The 27,050-nt window shown below is 42.5% G+C and overlaps 1 protein-coding gene across 1 annotated transcript in view; it reads right to left on the bottom strand.

The window, feature by feature from the left end:
• LOC108703889 (vomeronasal type-2 receptor 26) overlaps positions 1-24,254 on the bottom strand; it is a 50,557-nt gene extending 26,303 nt beyond the window's left edge. Inside the window, exons 1-5 of the mRNA XM_018240196.2 lie at positions 24,046-24,254; positions 18,106-18,397; positions 12,712-13,542; positions 2,179-2,406; positions 15-138 (exon numbers count right to left, since the gene is read on the bottom strand). Of these exons, the coding sequence (XP_018095685.2) occupies positions 15-138; positions 2,179-2,406; positions 12,712-13,542; positions 18,106-18,397; positions 24,046-24,254 (1,684 nt within the window). The remainder of the gene's footprint in view (positions 1-14; positions 139-2,178; positions 2,407-12,711; positions 13,543-18,105; positions 18,398-24,045) is intronic.
• Positions 24,255-27,050: the final 2,796 nt, after the last annotated feature.

Raw genomic sequence — 27,050 nt, 5'->3', positions numbered from 1 at the left:
TACTTTCTATATACCAGTTGTAGTAGAGATCTCTCCCTCGGCACACGGGACACAGTCATAGCAGCAGGACTGAGCTCCGGGAATCGGCATCATCCTCTGTCCTGGGAGACAATTGTCTGAGCATTGAGTTCTCGGGATCTAAAGATATTAGAAATCCATGAAATAAATGCAAGTGTGAGCCAAGTAGTGCTTTGCAATTTGTTTAGTCAGATTTAGGCAACTTAAATGCTAACTGGGATTCAATAAACATAATAGATAATCATACAATTTCATTATTAATCATGAGCAACTTTTTTCACCATTCACGGACTTGCAGTGAATATCTGCATTTCGCCATCTCCAAGTTTTTTCACGAAACTGCGGAAAAATTTTGCCAAGACAAAATTGTCGCTTAGACAAAAAAAGTAGCCATGAAAAAATGCCTATCAACTTTAATGCATTTGGAGTGAGAAAAAATTGTTGCGTGCAAAAATATTTGACACCCATTGGGACAAATTCACTAAGCGCCGAAGCACCGAACGCTAGCGTCAATTCGCTAGCGTTGGGCATTTTCGTTACTTCGCAAATTCACTAACGAACGCTGGTGTAAATTCGCTAGTGTTACTTCGCACCCTTATGCCTGGCGAATTTTCGCTACGGACGTAACTACGCAAATTCACTAACGCGTGCAGTGTACTGAACGCTACCTTTTACGCTAGACTTCCTTCCACCTCAGACCAGTAGATAGGGATTGCTTCAAAAAAAGTCAAAATTTTTTCTAAGTCCCAAAAAACGCTGGCGTCTTTTCTATATTATGGGTGATAGGCTGAAAAAGATCGAAACATTTCTTGGGGCTCCCCTCCTTCCCCCCTACATTTCCTGACTCATGGCAACTTACCTAGACAGTGGGCACATGTGTAGGGCAAAATAAAATTTATTTGATGTTTTGAAGGTTTCCCAGGCTTGTGTAGTGATTCTACGTATTCCTCCATTGAAATTTGAATTTGGCGCCATATGCAAATTAACCTTCACTAGCGTAAGTTTTCCTTGCTTAACGAATCAACGCTAGTGCAACTTCGCAACCTTACGCTACCTCTGTGCGCAACTTCGTATTTTAGTGAATTTGCTGAGCGCTGGCGAAACTACGCCTGGCGAACTGTGGCGAAGTTACGCCTGGCGCAACTACGATTCTTAGTGAATTTGCCCCAATTTTTTTTTGCTGTTTCGTGAATTTTTCGACTGAGTTTCTGATCACTTTTCATTATAAGTTCAAATACATCTTCCTATAAAAATATAAAAGTTCCCCCCCCCCAATCAGGCCTGAATTCTCAGTTATATGTGGTGCCCCATAGGGTTTAATAAACTGTGTTGGATTGTTTTGCTCTTGCCTGGCATTCTTTATTGTATTTTTTCTTTTTATATATTTGTTCTTTTATATTTCTTATTAACAAGTTCTAGTAAAATAGACAGTTCAGCATTCAGTGCTGTCTTTACTTTGTATCTGGCAGGAGGGCTCCTTTGCAGAGTTTTCTGCATCATCCTCAAGACGGTGGCATCCCACTGTATTTTGGCACAAAAATTCAGAATAAAAGGACCAGGAGACACGGGTTCAATGCCCGGGTCTTTCTTGGTAAAGCTTCTGGGTAGCGATGAACTCGCCAAGTTTCGCCACAAAAAGGGTGCCCATAGACTCCGATGGGTGAAGAGAATTGTTGCTCATCAAAAAAATATTGATGCCCATAGAATTTTATGCATTTTGGCGATTTTTCACCATTTCGTGAATTTTTGTTGAAGCAAAACATGTCAAATGCACCATAACTACTAATTGTTATTTTGACTGATTCTCTGCTTCTGCTTTGCCTCTGACTTCACTACATGCTGCCTGCCCTGATCTATTGCCTGGATACAATTATGAACTTTCTAAAACTCCTCAGATACTGCACATTGGCCTTCAGTATACAGCTTCCTCCTTAGTCCTGACTGTATCCTCTCTACAGCCACTAGACCCCAACAGTACCAGGCTTTTATAGAAGCCCCAGGACACCTAATATCATTGAATGGGATATACAAACCTAACTTATTTGTAACCTACTGTATGTTTACAAATAAGAAAATGACTAGTAGCTCTAACTCTCTCTCTCAGATAATTCTATCACTGCTAAATGTTTGCTGAATTTTCATAGGAGTCAATGAACTTACTTTATTATCCTTTGTCTTCCATGGAACTGATGTTGAGTTTATATTCAGCTGCTGATCCAGTGGTGACCAAGGGGAGAACTCACCAAGGAAGTTTTTAATCACCAAGTCAGGAGAAGCCATGAAGTTGCTATAGACCAAGTATTTAGTGATAAATTCTCTATTCTCATCAAAGGAGAAGGTTTCATCTTGTTTAGATCTGTACTGAATCTTCTTCAAATAAAGGTGCAACTGAAATGAAATGGAGGGGATTCATCTGTGAAAAGAACTGTTTCAAAATCTGAATGTAATTATGGAAACATTATATGGAGTGTTGAACAGTGTGTTGTGTCTCTCACTAGAAGGAGCTGAAGAAGCAAAAAGAGCAAAAAGTAATGTACTAAATGGTAGTTGATGACCCCATGATCATCTACAGGTCCAGTTAGAGTAATGATCTGTGCCCCTCATGAGTAGTCACAGGAGAGCTCCATCTTGTCCTTTTGTCAGGCCATTGAGTGTCGGTGACCTTGCACATGCTCAGTGCTCTCTGGGCTGCTGTTTCAAGGTTAAACTAAGGGATTAGCAGAACAGCATTAAATTGATGCAGCAACTGATTTATAATCAGAAAAAAAGAATGAAATGATTTCTCTGCTGCCATGTATTGTAATTGTAATTTAATTACAAGTTTTTTTTTTATTTATTCACTTTTGTGCACATAACTCCATACTCTGTACTTGAAACAAGAAAGTGCGCACATCAGATTTTAACTAAAAAAATATATAGAGATGTAGGGACCTATAGGATATCCTATCCCTATAGAGTTAATCCCCCATTTTTGTATGTAGTTCTCTTTTCCCTTGTTATTGGGCCAAGCCCTTGTAACTGGTAAAGTGTAACAGCCACACCTATTGGACAAAGAGTGTAATGACACTCCCCTGTCACACTGCTATATAGTGTTGTGCAGGGAGTGTCCTCTTCCTATTTGGCTCCTGGTGCTGCTGCTGGGTGAATCCCCATTGAGCCTGGGATCACCATAGGCCCCAGTAAGTAATTTACCCCAGAGGGATCTGACACCTTTGGTGCTAAGTCGGGGACCAGGTAACCCCGTGAACGAGGACCAGCTAAGATAGTAAGATCTTGTTATAGTCTCTCTAGGAGAGAAAGACAGAGAGGTGTAGCAGAAAGAGCAGTTGTTGCTCCAACGAGGATTGTAGTAGGGAGTAGCTTCCCACAAGGCCTGTTTGCCTTTAGAGCAGGGAACTCAGTTGATAGGCATGTAGGTGAGCAAAGGACTACCTGTACCCTACCTGATAGATCCCGATCCCCTCACTGTGCAACGTCGGTTGAACTGGGAATTGATGTACACCTGTCTGCAATATCCTTTGGGAGTCGCACCTGTTTGACTGTGAACCTTGTACTGTCCAAAGTGATTCCACCTGCTGTGTCCTCAGTACTTTGTAAGTAAACCTGTGGTCATTTGCCTCTGGCATAATAAATCTGTGCTCCTGTTTTACCTTTTTAAAGAACCTCCTGGCGTCCATTATTCTATTTTACACTTAAATGCCTGTGAGTTGTAGTTCAACTACAGTTTAAAGGGGAAGCTTCCATTTGGCGAAGACTCTGCCCTGGGTGAAGATTCGCAATGTAACCCATGCTCACTACCTAGCTGGTCACCCTTAACTCCTAATTGGCAGAATAGGCCAAGAAAGCGTTACATTTTGGTGCCCAACGTGGGGCCCGCCCCTAAATCCAGGCTATTTTTGTATTTTTGTGATTTAGTGTTTTTGTGCACTGTCGCTTTAAATTTTCGTGACAGGCGGCGGACTTGATTGTCAAAAGGCTGCCTGCATGTCTTTTTCTACTAAATTGCTAGTTTTTTTTTCCCCTAGTATCTCAGGGCCGTGGGTTCGGGCTTGGAGGTTCTATTCCCAATACACAAGCCTGCGCCATAGCTCAAGTCTCGCGAGCGCGAGATTTCGCTGGCGCCAATCTTTTTCCCGCGCAGTAACTGTTGGCGCGCTTTTGGGATTAAGGCGGTCCTTGACAGCATGTCACGACGCCATTTTGTGAAGAGACTTTGCAGAGAGAGGACGTGTGCATCACTACCCCACCTGTTTGTGCCTGTGGACTTCCGGCGGCTGCTTGTGAAAGTTTCACCGCACTTCCTACTCTTCACTCCAAGTGGTACCTGCTTGCTACCGCTCCTTATTTCAGCAAAACCAGAGGATTTCTACATCGCTCCTGTTCAAGGTGCTGCACCATCACGGACCACGGCTGTGGCCCATCCATGTGCGGACCTTCCGGACTTCACTACTCATTGCCCTGCGGCTGCGGGTATAGTGGAGGACTACACTACATTCTTCATTCCGGTAACACCCTTTTCCGTTATTATGGCTGACCATTTCTGGGAGGGTTGGGCGGATGCAGAATAAACCCTGACAGGGGCCCCGCTGTTCTCAGATGAGGACATTGAAGAAAAGCTTAATGTCCACTTTAACCGGATAGTTGTTCCCTACTGCGGGCACTGTACCCGTGAACTATCCACAGAGACCTGTAATTTCACTCTTCGTGCCCTATTGTTCACGAGTGCTGGTTAGGTCCCTATGTACTTTATGCTGATCCTAAAAAGGGCATAAAGACAAAATCCATCGCTACAGACACAGATGGACTGTCTTCAGTGTCAGGAGACTCTGCTCCTGCACCTGTTCCCGCATATCCTCATCACCTCTCCTCAGTGCGGCCACCCACCATCCAAAGCCTACCCACTCCTCTAAAAGCTTTGTCTATTTCACAGTCACAGGGAGTAGGCGCTAGTGGGGATGCAGCCACAAAGAGTGAGGATCCACATGTTCCACCCAGAGGGAGGGGGAGTACTATGCGCAGGAACCCAGATGTTGTACCTAGGCCTATTACTCCTAGGCCTGCCACACCCAGGCCTGCCACGCCTAGGCCTGCTACTCCTAAGCCAACCACTGCACCAAAAGATGAGGCTTCATCCACAGTGGTTCCATCAGAGTATCCAAATTCTCAGCAGCCTGTTGCCTGCTTGTCTAAACCATTGCTATCTCCAGAAGCTCAAGGTTTCTGTGTCGCTCAGGGAAGGGCCGAACCTAAGAAGGCACGCACAGTTTCTAGGGTGCAACGCATCATCAATGCCCGTGTTCGTGACCGTTGGGGTTATCCAATGCCCTATGCACCTGAGTGGGTTTATGACGAAGTAGAGAAGAATTTGGAAGAATGGCTTTATGGAGAACTTTTAAAGAAAACAGATGTGGGACCCAAGGGATTGTTTCAAAGTGATCCACAGATGCGGCAGCGTGACATGGTCTTCCTCTGTGACACCCTCAGCGAATGGTGGTATGGGCGTACCATCTTAAAGCACCATGTCAAAAGTTGTGGGAAGTTTCAAGAGGACCGCTTCTTCAGCTTGTCGTCCACTCTGCCTAATGGAGGGAAGGTAGAGAAACCTCACCCTTCCTACTATTTATCCTACGAACACACCCTGGAGAAGTATGGGGTGAATGTTTGAGCTGTCCACAGTGGTTCCGGCTGGACCCTGTGTGTTGTAATATTTTCAGTATGCCTCTATGAGTGAGAATTCCTCTTAGAGATGATTTGTTTACACTTGAGGACGTCGTTTGATAGCCCCAAGTTTTGGGCCTTCTTCATTTCCTGATGTTCTTCAAGATTGATGCCCCAAGTTTTGGGCCTTCTTCATTGTTTTGTTCACTCATTGTTCCATTTCTGGACTTCTGAACATTGTCTGGAACTGTAAATAGTTGGGTTCATGAGACAAAGACTGCTGAGCCCCCACCAAAACTCTTCTACCTCTAACTACTCGCTGAGTAGCACCTTTATTCTTTGCCTTACTACTCCCCAAGTGGCTCTCAGTAACTTTGTATTGTTGGGTGGGGGGGTGTGATATGGAATAAAGTTTTTGGTTATGGTGGGGTCATGTAACTCAACTGCAATGAAAATGAGTGTTCCTGTGTGAAAAAAAAATCTATGCTAATTTTTCTTTTCAGCCAAGCTGTGCCTGGACCTCCTAATACACTATGGATGGTTCACGTATCGTAAGTTAAGTGCCTGAGTGTTCCTTTAAGGACCTCATGAATGTAATAAAGTTATGCAACTGATGTTATTTGCACTGAAACTTATCCAATACAGTATTGCACTTTTGCTCTTTACTGTTCTTTTCTCCACAGTACCCATTGTTACCAGGTATTCCTCAGGAGAGGATACCAGAAGAATGATGTTCAATGGTATTGTTGGTTTGCACTTTGTTACTATTGTGTCTATATCATTTCACCATTGTCGGGATGAAATGGATTTTTCCCCCAGGTGTATGTAGGGACCTATAGGATATCCTATCCCTATAGAGTTAATCCCCCATTTTTGTATGTATTTCTCTTTTCCCTTGTTATTGGGCCAAGCCCTTGTAACTGGTAAAGTGTAACAGCCACACCTATTGGACAAAGAGTGTAATGACACTCCCCTGTCACACTGCTATATAGTGTTGTGCAGGGAGTGTCCTCTTCCTATTTGGCTCCTGGTGCTGCTGCTGGGTGAATCCCCATTGAGCCTGGGATCACCATAGGCCCCAGTAAGTAATTTACCCCAGAGGGATCTGACACCTTTGGTGCTAAGTCGGGGACCAGGTAACCCCGTGAACGAGGACCAGCTAAGATAGTAAGATCTTGTTATAGTCTCTCTAGGAGAGAAAGACAGAGAGGTGTAGCAGAAAGAGCAGTTGTTGCTCCAACGAGGATTGTAGTAGGGAGTAGCTTCCCACAAGGCCTGTTTGCCTTTAGAGCAGGGAACTCAGTTGATAGGCATCTAGGTGAGCAAAGGACTACCTGTACCCTACCTGATAGATCCCGATCCCCTCACTGTGCAACGTCGGTTGAACTGGGAATTGATGTACACCTGTCTGCAATATCCTTTGGGAGTCGCACCTGTTTGACTGTGAACCTTGTACTGTCCAAAGTGATTCCACCTGCTGTGTCCTCAGTATATTTGTAAGTAAACCTGTGGTCATTTGCCTCTGGCATAATAAATCTGTGCTCCTGTTTTACCTTTTTAAAGAACCTCCTGGCGTCCATTATTCTATTTTACACTTATATGCCTGTGAGTTGTAGTCAACTACAGTTTAAAGGGGAAGCTTCCATTTGGCGAAGGCTCTGCCCTGGGTGAAGATTCGCAATGTAACCCATGCTCACTATCTAGCTGGTCACCCTTAACTCCTAATTGGTAGAATAGGCCAAGAAAGCGTTACATTTTGGTGCCCAATGTGGGGCCAAACAGAGCTTACAGTCTAAGTGGGTGGATAACAAACAGGCACAAGTTGGGGGGGGGGTGCAACAGTGCACAAGGAGGAATTCAGGGGTCCCAATGGGAAGGAGCAGCAAGATAGAAAAGTTTAAGATGAGGGTTGGCAATAGATGTGGATACTGTGAAAAGATGGATGGAGAGGAGTGGAGGAGACAGGCAGACTTCATAATGTCCAGCAGATTATGGCTGCAGAAAAAAATAGTAATATGAGAAAAGATAAGACATTTGAGAAGTTTAGAGGCTGAGGGTGTAAGGGAGAGACAGGGAGGTAGTTAGACAGAATTGTTCCAGTGTAGCCTTTTGTTTGAATAACTGTATTCTCAAGGCCAGTAAGTTTTTCAGTGAAAAAGCAGCACTAGTGTCAGGTACTTACAAGGGTTCTGGGAGACACGGCTCTTCGGCGCGATGCGTTCCAGCGCTGTGGTCGCCGTGACGCCGGCGCAGGGGAATTGCTGGGCGCAGCGTATTGACACAGGCGACGGTTAGCCCTTTGAACTCTGCTTGATATATTGAACTCCTGTTGCCAACTCCTGCCTGCCTTCTGACTTCACTGCTGAATTAACCCTTGGAACCTTGCTTGTACCTGTTTACCTGTTGCCGAACTTTGCCTGTTATCGTTTACACATTTTGCCTTGACTCTTGTCTATCGTCTGAATATTTATCACCACTGCCGATCCAGTTTACCCATCTCGTCTACGCTTCAGTTTCATCCTGGGAACCTCTCTCCTGTGACTTCCATCAACGTGCTCTATCTGCTCAAACCAGCAAGTTCAGCGCAGCAGCCATAGTGTCATCGGTGCTGATCGTTATTCTGCAACTACTCTTCCATCAATACCTGCAGTTAACGTTAAGGTGACGTCCTCCCTATTCCTACTGCTCAGCAACTAAACCTGCACTTTCCTATATCTGCACAGACACCAGACCTGCTCCTTCACAGACCAGCGCACCCTGCCAGGAATCCCAGGCTCCCCTACTACACCTTCACTGATCTCCCTCTATTCCCATTGGAGGGTGTATCGGTAGAGGAGCTGTAAGGGTCCCTCCCAGTTCGGTAAGTCTGACAACTAGCCTAGGGTCCAATGTCTAGCAATCATTTGGGGTGCCTAATACATTGTTTTAGACTTTCTTGCCTAATCCTGCTGCAGTTCTTTCAGGTCTATTGTGCATTTTTGGAATGGAGCCCACCCTTTGTGAACAGTGATTTACCATTCATAGCATTGACTCCAAACCAGTGTTGGGCCTAAAGGTGAGAGCACTCAAGGCAAGCCCCCACTTGCTCTAAACCCCCTCATCCTGTTCACATTAAGTGAATGTACCCAGACCTCCTGTGCATGACTCATATACTGATATACAGATATACTGAATACCCTCCCACAGTGAGACAGCAGCACAATGGCAAGCAGGGACATTTCGTGTCTTACACTTGACTGGAGTCTTACAGTAGGGCAAAACTAGGGGAAGGCATAGTGGGGATATAGGTATTCATAGGGTTAATTTCCCCTATGGTCCTAAAATTACCACTTGGCAGGAAATCCCCTGCTTGGCCAGCTAATGGTTGGACCTAAATTAAAGGGGGAGTGAGCCATTTGTCTCTAATGCAGTGTGCCTGGCAGATACTGGAGTTGGCCAGAAGTTGTCACTACTGCATATCTTCTTCATATAGTTAGAGCCATGTGTTCAAACTCATAGCTAGTTTAATTTTCACTCAGAACAGAAAGAACAGGAACTGCTACATAGATCTAGGGGCAAAAGATGTGAGGAACCCCTGGAAGGGCTTGAGTATGGGAGCCACAAGCCTGGGAACTTGACCAACAGGGTCTTGAGCTCAAATGCAAAAGAGGACTTTTTGTATGCTTGCACTGTGGAGAGTGCTGGGAGCTGCAACCTGAAGGTTAACGCAAGCTTGTGTCCTTGGATGGAGAATTTCATTGCTGTGGATGTCTATTCCAGCTCCGTGTGAGGCTGCCCATGTGAGTGAGTCCCCACATGAGTTGTACTTATGGAAGGGTAGTGACAGCACCCAGCATGTGTTCCCTGTTTGAGAAACAGGCTTTGTTTAAAAGCCTGCTACATGGAAGCAAATACCTTGGTCCATCTGGAGAGGTAGTTGGGCAGGTAGCACTACCTGGGAAAAGTTAAGAGCTCTTTGGGATAAAGGGACTGAGACTCTATTTGTCCGCTGGGAGTGGAGTGTGGGACTTTGCCTAGAAAGGATGTGCCAGGATTGGACTGCAAAGGATTCCCCAGGATAGTGGGTCAGTAATATGTGAATTGCATATTTCATCTGCTCTAAACAGTTCGGGGAATAGATGAAAAGCATAGTCAAGAAAGCCGTGGTCAGTAGAGGCGGAGTTCAAAGAATCATTAGGTAGACAAGTGTCATTACCATAGAGTTCAAAATAGTCAGGCAGGCATGGATCAAAAATGGAATCAAACAGACAGAATTTGCACTCAGATACAAAACAAGTTAGACCTAACAACGAGCAATGATTACCAGCCCAAATCCCCTTTCAATACTCAAAATTTGCAACAAAATGCAATGATGTCATGATGCTTGTGATGCTTAAAGGTTGAAATGCGCGCCGCTCGCACCATAGGAGAACTGACAATGGAAGAAGAAGGATCACAGAGGTGGGCGTCCCCGCCGGCCCACTAGTCCACCAAGGTGAGTCCTCACACCAGCTCGTTCAAGAACCTACTAGGAATAACTCTCTTGTGTACCTGTAATAACTAATAATACTGAACTTATCTCTAACATTTGTGAGGGGCATTTAGGGAATAGTGATCATAACATGGTCTCGTAGATTTTTTTTAAAGTTTTTTTCCATTTAAAAACTAGAAAAATTTGAGTTTTAATAAATAGGCCCTTAAATTGTAGACAAGTAAAATGTTCCAGTATAAGGGCATCTCTGCAACATAGCAACTGGGAAATGCTTTTCACAGGGTTAAACACAGAACAAAAATGGGAAGTCTTTAAAGTGCTGCTTAATAAATCTACTTGTCAGTATATTCCCCTTGTAAGCAAGGAACGTCGTTGCAAACAAAACCTTTGTGGTTCAATAGAAGCGTTGGTGTTGAGGACTAAAATAAAAGATGTGCTTTTAAGGCTTTCTGACTTGACTAAACTGAAAAGCTAGGCAGCAAACTCGAAAATAAGGTTTAATGTTGATAAGTGCAAGGTTTTGCAGTTTGGCAGAAAAAACATAAATGTGAATTATACTCTAAATAGCACTGTGTTGGCAGTGTTGGACTAACCCACTGGGATACCAGTAACACTCCGGGTGGGCCAAGGTGCCAGTAGGTCCTCATGCTGGTAAACATTTGGCCTATTTCATGGTGATTTTCTATTTCTTTAAGAACAAAGAATAAATAGCTGGAATGATATATTATAGTATGTAAAGAAAAGTGACTAGGAGAATAAAGTTGAGTGAGGAGAAGAAGAAAGAAGAATAATAGTACTCAGAGTTGGCCCCTGGTCTAAGGTTTTTCGATGGGACTCTGGTATAAGGTTTTTGTGTGGCTCCATGGTCTAAGGTTTTTGGGTAGTGCATGAATTTGTGGTGGATTTCTGTGTTTTGCAGCTGTTTTTGATGACAGTTTTGACGCCAGTGACAATTTAGATGTTAGTGATGATTAACTTCAACATCAGCGCCATTTTTGACACTGGCAATTTATCGCCTGCGGCAAAATTCACGTTTCACAAAGTTTTCACACGTTTCAAGAATTTTTAGGGAAATTTTAGGGAAATGGGACAAATTCGCCCATCACTACTTTTGGTTGGGCTCCTGGTATCCCAGTCTGACACTATGGGGCACATTTACAAAGCTTGAGTGAAGGATTCGAATTAAAAAAACTTTGAATTTCGAAGTGTTTTTTGGGCTACTTCGACCATCGAATGGGCTACTTCGACCTTCGACTACGACTACGAATCGAACGAAAAATCGTTCGACTATTCGACCATTCGATAATCGAAGTACTGTCTCTTTAAGAAAAACTTCGACCCCCTACTTCGGCAGCTAAAAGCTACCGAAGTCAATGTTAGCCTATGGGGAAGGTCCCCATAGGCTTGCCTGAGTTTTTTTGATCGAAGGATATTCCTTCGATCGTTGGATTAAAATCCTTCGAATCGTTCGATTCGAAGGATTTAATCGTTCGATCGAACGAATAATCCTTCGATCGTTCGATCGTAGGATTAGCGCTAAATCGTTTGACTTCGATATTCGAAGTAGAACGATTTTTGTTCCTAGTCGAATATCGAGGGTTAATTAACCCTCGATATTCGACCCTTAGTAAATCTGCCCCTATGTGTTGGGGTTTCCTTAACTGAGAAAGATCTAGGGTTTTGTGGATAACAAGTTGTCTAATTCTGGGCAGTGTCATTCTGTGGCTACTAAAGCAAATAAAGTTCTTGTATAAAAAAGGGCATTAACTCAAGGGATGAAACATAATTGTGTCTCTTTATAGGTCCCTGGTGAGGCCTCATCTGGAGTATGGGGGCAGTTTTGGACTCCAGTCCTTAAGAGGGATATAAATGAGCTGGAGAGAGTGCAGAGACTAAGTGCAACTAAACTGGTTAGAGGGAGGGAAGAGTTAAATTATGAGGGGAGACTGACAAGGTTGGGGTTGAGAGGGGACATGATTACAAGAACATTAGAGGACATTATAGACAGATAGTGGGGGGGATCTTTTTTCCTATGAAAAGTAACAAAACACCAGAGCTCCCCCTTTTAGGCTATAAGAAAAGAACTTTAATTTGAAGCAACATTGGGGGTTCTTTACCGTGAGGACAGTGAGGTTGTGGAATGCCCAGCTGGTTGTTGTTGTGATGCTGATTCTGTGCCTTTAAGAGGGGGTTGAAGATTTTTTGGATAAGGTATGCATTTATTAGGTTATTGTGATACTAAAATGTACAATTAATATATTTATGGGTGTATATATAGTTTTGAGTGTATGGAGGTGTGTGTGTGTATGGATGCTGGGTTTCATTTCGAAGAGTTGAACTTTATGGACCCAACTTAACAACAGCATGTAAATATGTTTTGTAGGTTATCAATGATTCATTCATATCTGTGTGGAACTTGATTCATTAAAAGTTTAAAAATACAGATATGAATTTCATATTTGCAATAAAGGTTATGGTTTCAGGATGAGGGATGTTCTGTGTTGGATGCAATGGTAATAAAATGCAGTTAGTGCTGCTCAATATGCACTATTCTCATCAATTACCTGGTGTTTATAAATATCCATTTGTCTCTTCTCTTCAGATTTCTTATTAAGCTTCATGTTCATATCATGTAGAGCACGAGACATCATATCAACTGCCAGATGCACTTGGAGAGAGTTGTACTTTCCTCTGAAATAGTGAAGGTCTGTAATTCGCTCCTTCCCAGTGCAGTTATGGAGATGAAGTTCTGGGTAGATGTATTGATACAAGTCATTCTTCTTTTTGTCTTCTGACAAACAATTAAAATAAATCATCCATATATCTTCCAGTAACTTGTCTTCTGGGTAATTAGAAGGATGGGAATTCTGTAAAAAGCTCCCCATTTCAGGAGTATCCAGATCATAATGATACTCTGGCACAAGCACCAGGCTGCAATTAAATAATTTTGGGTCATAATAAAGAATGGCTTCCATAGAGCCCCAGCTGGATGAAAGGATTAATGTCTTTTCCTGAAATCCCCTTTTATCGGGGTCCATATCTATTCTTACAATGAACAGCATAGACACTGTTCCACAAAGTATAATAACACTGGTAGAGCTTTCCTGAATTATCTCATTATCCTTCGTTTTCTGAAAATAATTTAGATTATTCATATTTATTCTTAATGAGAACTCAATGCAGATGCCTTCCCTGGAGAGATACTTGGCCAACATCTGATGTTCTCTCTCTCCACTGATATCATCAGATGTAATTACCCCAACCCAGGTCCAGCCAAAATGTCTCAGTAATTTACTCATAACAAAATAATGGGCTTCATCACTGTGTATTGTCCGGAAGAGGTGTGGGAAGGTGATTCTGTCACTGAGCGATGGGTCTGTAGCTCCATAACTGATCTGTAGGGATGGAGTCAAATATAAACAATGTAACCTCAACCATTAACAGGCTAAATTTTTTATTTTTTTTAGTAGAAGTTAATTTATGAACAGCCTTAAAACTGTAAATGGCCAGCATAAAATGCACACATTAAAATAATAATACAATAAAATTAAACTATCAGCTGCCTTTAATGAAACTCAGGGATTCTGCTCAGCAGAGACAAACAGAAGAAACGGACCAACTAATGGATACAATTAGAACAATTACAGCTGCTTTAGAAGATGAAAAATGAAACGTTACCTTCAATATTAGAAAATCGGCCACGAATAGAAAACAAAAAGTAATTGGAAAAAGTCTATTTCTGGGGAACTGTCTGAAACAAATTTAAATGAAAAAAGTGTTGGAAGGTGAACAGCCCCTTTAAATAAAATCCTTGTAACAATGCAATAATAGAAATAAATTCATTTTTCTTAATAATTAATGCATAACCCATATAAATAAATATGGTAACTAAGCTAAATGAAAGTCTGTATTACAAGAAAAAATAGTTGTCCAAAGTGTATGTAGGGACCCGTAGGGTTAATTCCCCTATGGTCTGAAACCACATGGTGGAAATCCCCTGCTTCTTCAGCTACAGGGTCTGATTAGAATCTTGCGAAGTGCAGGAGCCATTGTCCCTGTGCAGTGTGTCTGGCAGATACTGGAGGGTGTCACAAGGTGTCACAGCCATTCTTTCTCACTGAGGACAGAGTGACTAGAAGTGCTGCAACATGTAGGGGCTAAAAGATGTTCGATAGCGTTGTAGGCCTGGGGTAGGGTACTCCAGAGCCTGGTAAGTTCAACCATGCAGGTTTAGAGCTTGGATGGACTTTTTGTGTGCTCGCACTATGGAAAGTGCTGGGAGCTGTAGTTCTACCCTGAAGATTTAAAGCTGAATGGATTTCATCACTGTGGATGCCTGTTCCAGCTCTGGATGAGCCTACCCATATGAGTGAATCCCCAGGGTGAGTTGTGCCAAGGGAGGGTAGAAAAAGAAAGGATCCAGTGTTTCTCCTGTTTGTGAAACAGGCTTTGTTTGTGTGCCTGCCATGTGGGAGCAAATACTTTTGTCTAGTGGGAGAGGTATTTGGGCAGGTAGTGCTACCTGGGAAACTTAAGAGCTCTTTGGGGGAAAAGTGACTAAGACTCTTTGTCCACCAGGAGTGGACTGGGACTTCACCTGGCAAGGTATATCATGTAAATGTATATTTTACTTATATTTGTTTTCACATAGCAATTTGTTTGGTTGAATGTTTTCCTAATGGAGCCATCCGCAGGTGTATTCCTGGTCCCATTAGGTGGAGGCACTGCCATGAGAGGTAATTCCCTGTACCCTTTCACTTAGTAAAGGGGACTCAGGACCTGAAGTGGTAAGAAATATGTGATGTATAACCTTTGGCACAGGGGGTGGCCAAAAAGTGGTTACATGTATATAGTCAGGACAATAATGCCACAAATGTGTACTTTCTAATCTGTTGTAGCAGTAGGAAACCAACAGAGAGGTGATGAAACCAAAGGGCTCAAAAAAGTATTTGTTGTTGTTGAGACCCTAATATGTCTGCTGTTGTTTCTAATTTCTTAGCACCCCAGGTTTAGACCATTAACAAAAAAACACAGTTTGTACGTTGTGCTAATCACAATGTGCTATTCATTTTTCAAAAATAAACCCAATAGGTTGGTTATCCTCCCCATATGTAGCCCTCAAAAATGTAATTTGGTTTCTACAATGGAAAACAAACCCCTTGAGTAGCACTACAACCTATTTATCTATAGGTTTACACACAGTGTTATTAGATAGGAGCTGAATAGTGAGTTATTCTGAGATTGTTTATAACCTACCAACTGTAGATTAACAAATATGGGTAAACACAATATTTTTAAGAATTTTAGTGGCCAGTGGTAAAAGAGAGAAGGGAAGGGAACCGGATACACAGAATGTTAGTGAAGAGTTGAATATATAGGTAAAAGCTGCAAGTTCATAACTCAGATTATAGGATCTATGAACTGCAAACAACATTTGTTCTAGGGATATCATTGTCACCTAGCAACAGCTAATGGGATTGGATCCCAAAGATACAGTATGCTGGAAAAATGTATTTCATAACTACATCCACCATTTAGCATTCACCTTCTGATGTGTTTGTGCCTTTAAGGTGTAGGAGCAGATCTGCTCAGTGCTGATTGGACAGTGGGGAGCAGCGTGATATCTCAGGCAGGAGAGTAATGGGAAAGTTAGATTTTTTACTGGGAGTCTGCTGGATAACAGTCCTAAGGATAAGGGAATGATCTTAAAAAGAGATGCAAGAGATGCAAAAGAAATATTAAGAGACAAAGATGTAGTTTAAGTTGTAGTTGTCTCATAGATGGACTTATAATAAAAGAAACGATATAGAAATAGAAAATGATAGCAGTTAACTGCATGTAATGTAACATTCACTATTAAATTAACCAAAGCAAGTTGAAGGAAGACGAATTAGGTACTTTAAGAATGATGAAAAGTAGCACCCTTTCTTGTTGGATTTCATTTTGGGTTGGATTGATAATCCAACGTCCCTAGGATTTAGATTTAAGCCTGTGACTAGAAGATGAAAAATCCACTAGGTAATTACAACTGCTGGGAAAAGGAATTGCATGAAGTGATTAAAGGAGAGGACAAGGGTGGGTGCTGTTGCTAGATCACTATTATATCCTCAGAACACATTTTTGCGGGTCATAGATTCCTGCAAACATGTCCTTGTTTTACGGGCCCCCAAAAAGCTCCTAAACTGAATGATGTATTTGTTGGGACTGCAAGGTCCAAAAGCTCTTCTATAATGGTAGGGGGCTGTCAAGTTTGTTTTCATCCCCAGTATATACTGTAGCTTCTATAAATTCTTTCCACAGTCTCACTGCTTCATAAGAAAGTTCAGTGGAAATGGAAAATCTCTGCCATGCAATGAAGCTTTTGTGGAAGACTAGAGTTAGCTCCAAGAGATAGGCAAAAGGCAATGCTTGCACCCGTCATCTTAGGTTGATTTGTTTTGCTTCTACAGTTCAACTTCATAAATTACCTTTGTTGATCTGCATCTATTACTGATTTGGTTAGAGTTTATTTGAAACAATAGATCTGCTAATCGTCAAAGGATCAGATCTTCTACAGTTATCAAAGACTCTCTAGTGTCATCTTCTACTGAAAAATCATCAATGGACACAGACAAGACATGCCCTGTGGTATAGTTGAATCACTATTACTTTTATAATGCATGAGGAAAGCATAGGGCATTTGAGAGGCCAAATTCCATGACATACTGTACTTAAATTGGGTTGAAAAAAGACAAAGTCCATCAAGTCCAACCCCTCCAAATGAAAACCCAGCCCCATACACACACCCCTCCCTACTGTCACATAAATGATATATACCCATATCTATACTAACTATAGAGTTTAGTATCACAATAGCCTTTGTATTATGTCTGTCCAAGAAATCATCCAAGTCCCTCTTATAGTCATTAACTGAATCATCACCCGGCAGTGCATTCCCCAACCTCACTGTCCTCACTGTGATGAACCCCCTACTCTGTTCCTTTAAATGAAACTTCTTTTCCTCTAGTCTGAAGGGGAGGCCTCTGGTACGTGATTCTCTTTATGGGTAAAAAGGTCCCCTGCTATTTGTCTATAATGTCCTCTAATGTACTTGTAAAGTCTAATCATGTCCCCTCACAAGCGCCTTTTTTCCCGCAGAGAAAACAACCCCAACCTTGTCAGTCTCCCCTCATAATTTAAAATACTCAGTTTTATGGTTTAGTCCTCCTCCAAAGACTATTTTCATTAGGAGATGGGTGGTCACTTAGTTATTATTTGAACATTAATATAAACATACCAAATCCAAAATTTGCATTGCCTAAATATAGAGGGGGGCCTTTCTGCTTCTCAAATAATCACTAAATAATAACTAATACCGGGAGTGAAGCTTAAATTTAAGGTATTTGCGGCTGCTCACCAATTACATCTGTTGGTTCGGGTGCACTCCACCCCGAACCCTGTGCTCAAAGCCTGGAGCAGTCCCTTCTTGAAAAACATTTTAAATACTGTTCAACAGATTTCTTGTTTACTAGATCGGCACCCTGAGCCAGGTGCAGCCGCCCCAAGTCCACCGCTAAGAATAGACGGTAATATTCAGAGCCTGTAGTTGTGGCAGCGCACTCCGGACCTTCACAGATATCGTCAACTCCAAGATTTAGTTTAAAAAGATATATGTTTTATTTAATACATTTGATATCCAAACAAGCGTCTGAGGTCTGACGCGTTTCGTGTCTACGCACTTCCTCAGAGACCTCATCCCACATTACTATGCATGGGATTTAAACCTCAGATACCCTCCCATAAAATAAACTCATCAATTAAAAAAATGTTTTGCACACAATCAAATTAATTTAAAACCATTTAAATATAAATGCCACTCACTTCCATTTAATATAATTACACTGCGGTATTGGTGACTGCTTTATGGTATAATGTTTTTATCTTAAATATTGTTGTACAAATTAATGTCGATCTCTTACCTGGGAATATCCATATAGAGTGAGAATCTGGGCAATGGGTAAAGTTGTCTCGGAGGTGAGATCCCCAATAAATCCAGCAATGTTTCTCTTTCCCACACAGGAGTAATTGGGAACCGGCTCCCTGGTACCAGATAATATCTGTAATACACTCCTCACCCCCTTCAGTGCATCCCCACAGGAATCATATATATAGTAACCTAGAGTCACATTGGGTAATCGGCCTGGATCCTTGTTAGTTTGCTCAACAGCAAAGCGAAAATCCATTAAATGTTTAAAATTTTCTTGAATTGGACTAGAATAATAAATAATGCAGCTCATAAAATATTGTATTCAGCAAAGAAAATAATGGCAAAAATTACAGTTTTATATAAATTGTGTCACATTAGAATATAACACTTTTGGTATGGTTCACTTCATAATGAAACAGAGAAAGTACAGAGAAGAGCGACTAAGCTGATAAAGGGAATGGAAGGGAACAGTTATGGGGAAAGACAAGTTGGGATTGTTACACTGGAGAAAAGACAGTTAAGGGGGATATGATCACTATATATAAATATATAAGGGGATATGATCACTATATATAAATATATAAGGGGATATGATCACTATATATAAATATATAAGGGGGATATGATCACTATATATAAATATATAAGGGGATATGATCACTATATATAAATATATAATGGGATATGATCACTATATATAAATATATAAGGGATATGATCACTATATATAAATATATAAGGGGGATATGATAACTATATATAAATATATAATGGGATATGATCACTATATATAAATATATAAGGGGATATGATCACTATATATAAATATATAAGGGGATATGATCACTATATATAAATATATAAGGGGATATGATCACTATATATAAATATATAAGGGGGATGTGATCACTATATATAAATATATAAGAGGGATATGATGGCCTAATAGCTCCATTTCTGTCTGGTGATCCACAGAAGACATATTACGATCTTAACCCAGATGACGCCATGAATTATGATCGGCTAAAAGCAGAGATCCTGGCCGCCTAGGGGTAACTACTGCAGTCAGAGCTCAGAGGGTACACAGGTGGAAATATCAAACCAAACTACCACCTAGATCACAGATGCACAACCTTATCCATTTGGTTACACAGTGGCTGCAACCCAAAAATCTGAATGAACCCCAGATTGTGGAGCGGGTTGTAACAGATAGGTATCTTCAGTCCCTCCCTGTTGACCTGCAGCGTTGGGTGAGTCATGGGGACCCCAAAACTGCGGATCAGCTGGTCAAGATGGTTGAGAGGTACATGGCTACCGAGGAATTACTTGCTCCCACCGGTCAGCGGCCGTTTACCATCTCACGTCTGGAGAAATCTACGCCAGCCAGGAAATTTCCCCACAGAGTCCTAGGCTCAGTGTGAAAGAAAGTGGAGAAGTGTCACCCCCTGCCCAACAAGGGATACCTCTTCACCTCGGAATGGGGGAAATGTGCAATGCTGGAGGTGTCAAGCCTGGGGCCATACTAGAGCGCAATGCCCATTGAAGGAGGAGTCCATGGATTGTGGGGCTCTCCAGCTCCAGCAACAGTCCTGCTATGCCCACAAAGTTTGCACGGCATGTCCTGACTTAGTTGAAGGACAGTCCGAGTGTACTGTCTACATTAATCAGGTTCCAGTCAAGGCTCTCCTGGATTCGGGGAGCATGGTGACCCTGGTACTGGACAGTGTTATTGGCGAATTTGAACCAGTGTCCAAGTCACTCCGTGTAATTTGCATCCACGGAGATACCCAGTCTTACCCGCTAGTCCCAGTGACCATCACTGTTGCTGGGGAATCCGTGGTGCATGAGGTGGCAGTGGTGAGTAAACTGCTACACCCCGTTATTGTGGGGCGTGACTTTCCAAAGTTCTGGGATTTCTGGGACAGTATGGAGAAGAAAACCATTGACTTGAGGGTGTGGGTGGGTTCCCAAAACCTAAGGGGTGCTGAAAATGAAAAAATGCATGAATGTACAGCCCCAAACTCTGGAAAAGGGTAATAAGGTAATTGAGGATCCTGGTCAGAAGACCGTGCTGTCCTCTGAGGGGGGGGGATTTCTTCCCATTACAGGTAATGCTTGGGGAGGATGATGAGGATGATTCATTAAGCCCCGTATCTCCTGATCTAGATGTGTCAAGGGGATCCTCTAGCACTGCCCAGATGCAGGATCCTACCTTAGTTAATGCCACAAGTGGTGGTGATAAATGGTGTTTCCGAAGAACCAGGTGCAGAGAAGCGTTGGCCGCACTTTGCTGTAAATGGCGATCTGCTCTATAGAGTCACCAAGGTCCATGAGGAGGTGGTGAAACAACTGTTAGTTCCAAAGCCATACAGACGAATGGTACTTGACCTGGCGCATGATGATGCACTGGGTGGACACTTGGGGGCAGAGAAGACTGAAGCAAGAATCACAGACCAGTTTTACTGGTCAGGTTTAAAGTCTGAAGTAAAAACTTACTGTGTGTCCTGCCCTACCTGCCAGTTAACAGCTCCAGCTTCTCATTTTCACAGCTCCTTGGTGCCTTTACCCATTATTGAAGTACCATTTGAACGTATAGCAATGGACTTGGTGGGACCCTGTTAAAATCTGCCTGAGGGCATCAGTATATATTGGTATTCCTTGATTACGCCACCCGATACCATGAAGCCATTCCCTTAAGGAATGCCACATCTAAAGCGATTGCCCGGGAGCTGTTTCTGATGTTTTAAATGACAGGGTTTCCCAAGGAGATACTCACTGACAGTGTACCCCATTCCTGTCAAAGGTTATGTCAGGTGTGTGCAAATTGTTCCAGATAAAGTAATTACGTACGTCTGTCTACCATCCTCAGACAGACGGCTTAGTTGAACGGTTTAATAAGATCTTAAAGACCATGGATAAGTGGGTGGTACAAAAAGACGGTAAGGATTGTCATTGTCTGTTACCTGCTCTTTTATTTGCAATTCAGGAGGTGCCTCAGGCATCCACAGTGTTCTCCCCCTTTGAGTTAGTGTACAGGCGCAGGCCCAGGGGACTGCTTGATATTGTCAAGGAGGCTTGGGAGAGTGAAGCTACTCTCCACAAAAGTGTTTTGGAGTATATCTCTCAAATGAAGGAAAGGATCACAGGAGTGATGCCATTGGTTAAGGAACACTTAGCCCAAGAGGCTCAGCGTTGGATATACAACCGGTCCGCTAAGGTGAGGCAATTTCAGGTGGGAGATAGAGTGGCAGTGTTGATCCCCACTGTAGAGAGCAACTTCTTGGCCCGATGGCAGGGCCCATTTGAAATTGTAGAAAAAGTGGGCGAGGTAAACTATAAGGTTCACCAACCTGGTAAGAGAAAGCCCTACCAAATCTATCACATAAATTTGTTAAAGCATTGGAAGGATAGAGAACCAGTTTCAGCACTGGCTACTGGGAAACTTGAGTCTCAGGTTGTTGCTGACAATGTCCTGGTAGCTACAGCATTGTCAAAAGCCCAGACCCAGCAAGTTAGGGAGTTTCTGCAGAGAAACAAAGCTATTTTTCTGATTTGCCTGGGATCGCTAATTACCGCATTCCAGAAGCTCGCCGGAAGGCTGTCTCAGAGGAGGTAAAAAAAACGCTGGAGTTTGGGGTTATTGAAGAGTCACAGAGTGAATGGTCAAGCCCCATTGTGTTGGTACCCAAGCCCAACGGTACTCTGCGATTCTGCAATGATTTCAGAAAACTCAATGAAATTTCCAAATTTGATGCCTATCCTATGCCCCGGGTAGACAAACTTATAGAGAGGTTAGGTCCTGCCTGTTATATTACCACTTTGGACCTCACCAAGGGGTACTGGTAAATACCCCTAACCCAGACGGCAAAAGAGAAAACTGCATTCTCCACTTCAGATGGCCATTTTCAATATAAAAGAATGCCCTTTGGTTTACAAATTGCCCCAGCTATGTTTCAAAGGGCAATGGACAAGCTTTTGAGGTCCCATCAGAGGTACACATCCGTTTACCCAGACGACATTGTCACCTTTAGTAGTGACTGGGAGTCCCATTTGCCTAAAGTCCAGGCAGTTCTTGAATCCCTGAGACAGGGTGGGTTCACGGTGAATCCCGAAAAGTGTGCCATAGGGATGGAAGAGGCAAGACACCTTGAGTACATTGTAGGTAGAGGGCTAGTAAAACCCCAGCTAAATAAGGTAGATGCTGTCCAGAACTGGCCCCGCCCTAAAACAAAGAAACAGGTACGAGCATTCCTGGGAATGATTGGGTACTACTGTAGGTTTGTCCCCAACTTTGCCACAGTAGCAACCCCATTGACTGACCTGACCAAAGGTTGTAAGTCAGTCATAGTTGAGTTGAACATGGATGCTGAAAAGGCATTCCTCGAACTCAAGTCCGCTCATTGTCACCACCCCATCTTGGTGGCACCAGATTTCTCAAAGGAATTTATTGTTCAGACGGATGCTTCAGACGTAGGTCTGGGAGCTGTCCTATCACAGGTCATTAATGGAGAAGAGCATCCCGTAGTGTTTCTCAGTAGAAAGCTGACTGCAGCAGAGAAAAACTATGCAATAATTGAGTGAGAATGCCTAGCCATTAAGTGGGCCTTGGACTCCCTCCGTTATTACCTTTTAGGTAGGAGATTCCGTCTGATCTCTAATCATGCCCCTCTCACCTGGATAAAGCAGAAAAAGGGGCAAACACCAGGGTAACCCAATGGTTCCTGGCACTCCAGGAGTTCAAATATCCTGTAGAGCACAGACCCGGGAAACAGCATATGAAAGCGGATGCTCTGTCCTGAGTCCATTGTCTAGGCTCTACTAGTGCCTCCACCTCCCCTGGGTTGAGGCAGAGGGGGGGATCTGTACAAGCCAGACGGGATTTATAGTGGATGGCAGATATGTATCCCTGGTTTTTAGGTTCTGAGCCATCCATTTAAGAATGTTCCCTCTTTAAGAAACACCAGAGGGTTAAGCAGCCAGAAGGTGGGCTGGACAGCCAAGGGGTGTGTAAGGGAGTCAGCAGCAGGTGTGCAGTGTGTGAGAGAAGGAGCTGCACAGGAGGGCTGGGCTGTTGGGTTGGAATGGCTGGACTTTCAGAGACCTGGGGGGACTGATAGCCAGGTGGATATTTTCCTGGTGTTTTCCCCACAGACCAAGCCTGGATAGTACCTTGGGGTACTGAAAACGTAAAATCGCTGAAGTAAGCTATTTTGTTTATTACTGGACTTTATGTTGCTGAATGAAGCTGTTTTTTTTCTGTTACATTGTGACTGCTGCTGGAAGCTCTTTGTGTTCAAAATAAATGAACTGTTTTGCTTTTCACCTTGGAGTGGCCTGTATTTATGCCTATATCTAACAATCCCGCTGTGATCCCCCCAAACTTCACAATAAATATATAAGGGACAGTAATGAAATAGAGAAAGTACAGAGAAGAGTGAAAGAAGATGATACAGACATCACAAGTGAAGATTAGCATTTTTTATCCATAGTGGGCCCTAAGAATCCACAAATATTAGCCTGTAGAACCACAGAGGGGACAGTTACAGACAATAAACGGATTTAGCAATATTTCTGAAAGGACAAAGAAAGTCCAATTCACTGGACAGTGCCAAGAAATGAGGTTCCCCAGTGAATCTCTAGATGTTTCCCCATGTCGGTGCTCCTTTGTGGAAAACGATATTATGTGGTGCAATAAAGAAGCACAATGGCCCCATTTCCTTCCCTTTCCAAGACATCCCTAGCACTGACTTGTAACATGTACTGCAGCATTTCTGGGACTTTCATGGAACAATAACAGAATGTCCCAGGAATGCAATAAACCTGCCGCCCACACAGGTAAGAAGGGTTAGTTTTCTATTTACTCTGTATAATAAACTCTGTACTAGCATAACCCTGTTGTTCCCTGTGCTTGACTATAGGAGCTGACACTTACTCGGTACACAACAATCTTGTGGAATTGTCCCAGGGAAATGTAACATTAAACACATTTAAATGAACAGTCATCACCCCTCCGATCATGATGTCTCCTTCCTGGATATATTCATATTCCTCAACGGCTTTAATGATATTCAGGTGACAGACAGGATAAGGGGGGCCAGCTGTGCGGAGTCCAAGAAACAAGAAAATAATACAGATCCGCATTTTGATATAATTTGATTCAGCGGCACTTCCAAGCACTGCTCCCCAGCAGAGCAATATGTACCCCAGTACCAGGCAGAGAACATTTTCCATGCAAAGGTCAGTAACACAGGGTGCAGGATTGGGCTGCATGTGTAGAACAGAGTAAGGAGCTCGGCTAATCCAACTCTCATTTTATAGAGAACAGACAAAGGATTTAACATTTAACATTTAATTATCTCTGTGCTCTGGAGAGAAACTGCTATAAAAATTCTAGATGAACCAACTGGTTATTTTTCAACATCAAATTGTATGTTTCTGTAAACTCTGAATTCCCTTAGGAAGGACCTCATGACTTTGTCAGAAATCACAGTCAGAAACGTTCCCATGACTTTGTCAGGATTATTGTTGCACATTATCCAATTCTTTATGATGCATTTCTAATGTGACTTTTTGTGTGACTGCCATTTGGCATTTACTTGTTGTGTAAAAAAATTAAAATAGTATAAAATAGAAGAGGATGATGTAAACTATTTAGATAAAGCTCAAAAAAGACAAAGCTACAGCTCAACGCTCTTCCCTTAATCCAGGTGCTCTGTCAACACTGTCCCACTGTAAATACGACGGAACTCAACAGGCAGACGGCACTTCTGGGATAAGGTTTATCGGGGTTATTTCTATTGAAAATCTAATGCGTTTCGGGAGTATATCCCTTAGTCCTATGACTAAGGGATATACTCCCGAAACGCGTTAGGTTTTCAAGAGCAGTAACCCCGATAAACCTTATCCCAGAAGTGCCGTCTGCCTGTTGAGTTTTGATGTAAACTATTGCTGAAATCTAGGCCTTCCTAAAAGTGAAATAAAATAAGTGTGGCCTTATCTATAGCAGGCACTGGTTACAGTTAAAGAGTCACAAATATGTTGGGATTAAGTTGTTAGTTTAGAAATATATGTATTATATGTGTATGAATGATGTAGGTGGTTGTTAGTATTAATGAAATGCAATAATTAGTGATGGGCGAATTTATTCACCAGGCGCGAATTCACAGAGAATTCCCGTGTTTCGCCTCTGGCGAATAAATTCGTGAAACTGAATCGAAAATTCGCCGTCATCCAAAAAAATGGCCACCGGTGTACAAAATGAGACGCCAACGGCGTTTTGAGAATTTTTCATAGGAAATTCGCAAATTTTCCGGCGAAGTGAAACGGGACAAATTCACCCATCACTAGCAATAATCACAGGAACATGACTGTGTAGTACAGGAGAGAAAAGACTGGTCTACCTGATGATGCTCTTTTTCTAGTTTCAGCTTGATGCGTCCTAATACAATTGGTACAGTATATAAAGGGCTGAAACATATTTTGGTGTGACTTCACTTTTCTGAATAAGTGAACCACATGTGTTATGAATAAACCTTCTCAAATAATCATGATTTTTTTGGTGAGTTTCCAGTTGGTGGAGAATGCGGACACTCAAACTAACCCATCCAGTTGGGATGAGAAATAAGAGGGACATCAAAAGCATGCTAGAAAAGTTTTCATACATTCAATATGTATGTATGTATGTATGTATATTTTTATTAGTATAGTGCTCCTTGAGGGCAAATCACTGTACAGCAGAACAATAAATTAGTATAAGAAACAGGGGGTCATTGCAATAATAAGTACAAATAAGTATAAAAATATAATACACATAAATCTAAAGTATAGTTACAATACATATTAAGACAAATGGGTGGAGGTCCCTGGCAGTCGACTTACAGTCTAAATGGGAGGGTAACGTGCAGACAAATCAGAGGGTTATTAAGTGCTGTAGATTACAGTGGGTGACATTGCCAGTTCTTAGTTCAGGTGTAATGCAAGTGCTCCAAGAGGGAGTCTTTGAGTTTAGATCTGAAGGCATTGAGGGAGGATTCTCTGGATGACATTCCAAATATAAGGAGCAGCAAGACAGAAGGGTTTGATACGGGAAACAGCAGTAGTAGTGGGGGCTGCAACCAAGCGGTTGATCTGAGAGGAGCGGAGGTTTCGGGCAGGAATATATAGAGAAACAAGAGGTGAGATGTAGTTAAGTGCAGAGGAATGAAGGGAAGGTTATGAGGAGGAGTTTGTAGATTATTTTTTGTTTTATAGGAAGCCATGATAAGGACTTCAGCGGGGGAGGGGCCTGTACCCTTTTGGATGAGAGCTGAGAGATAAGAAGCCAATTAATAGAAGGTTACAATAACCTAGTTGGGATAGGATGAGAGCATGTGTGTGCATCTTGACTATAGCAGGTGAATAAAAGGGCCATATTTTGTCAATATTGCGTAAGAAAAAGTAGCAGGTTTTGAAAGTGGTGTTAATAGAGACTTAGAGACTAAAAGAGACTTTACCTGAAAGACTGAGCTAAGGCCAGGAGGTCAATGTCTTGAACATTTTCAGTTAATACAGTGGGGGAAGGAGCAATGAGAGTGAGAGATGGCAATGTAACCAAATGATGATCGGAAAGGGAGAAGGGGTCACTGTTAAAACCAGAGAGAGAGAGAGTTTTTTCAGTAATGACTAGATCCAGAAAGTGGCCATCCTTATGAGTAGGGGTGTTTTTCCACTGCTGGAGCTCAAAGGAGGAGATTAGGCTGAGAAGACAAGAGGGTCATCGTTGAAGCATCATGGATATGGAAGTTAAAACCCCCAAGGATGATTCCAGGACTGTCAGTGCAGAGGAAGAAAGAAAGTGAGACTGGAAGGCAGCAGAGGAGGAGAGTGACGGGAGTGATGGGGGTCTGTAAATGCAGCTACAGCTTGTAGAAAAAGAGGGTGGAAGATCTAAAGGGCGAG

Source organism: Xenopus laevis, chromosome 1S (assembly GCF_017654675.1).
Source record: "Xenopus laevis strain J_2021 chromosome 1S, Xenopus_laevis_v10.1, whole genome shotgun sequence".
Lineage (NCBI taxonomy): Eukaryota > Metazoa > Chordata > Amphibia > Anura > Pipidae > Xenopus > Xenopus laevis.
This window is presented reverse-complemented; position numbering and strand designations above follow the sequence as displayed.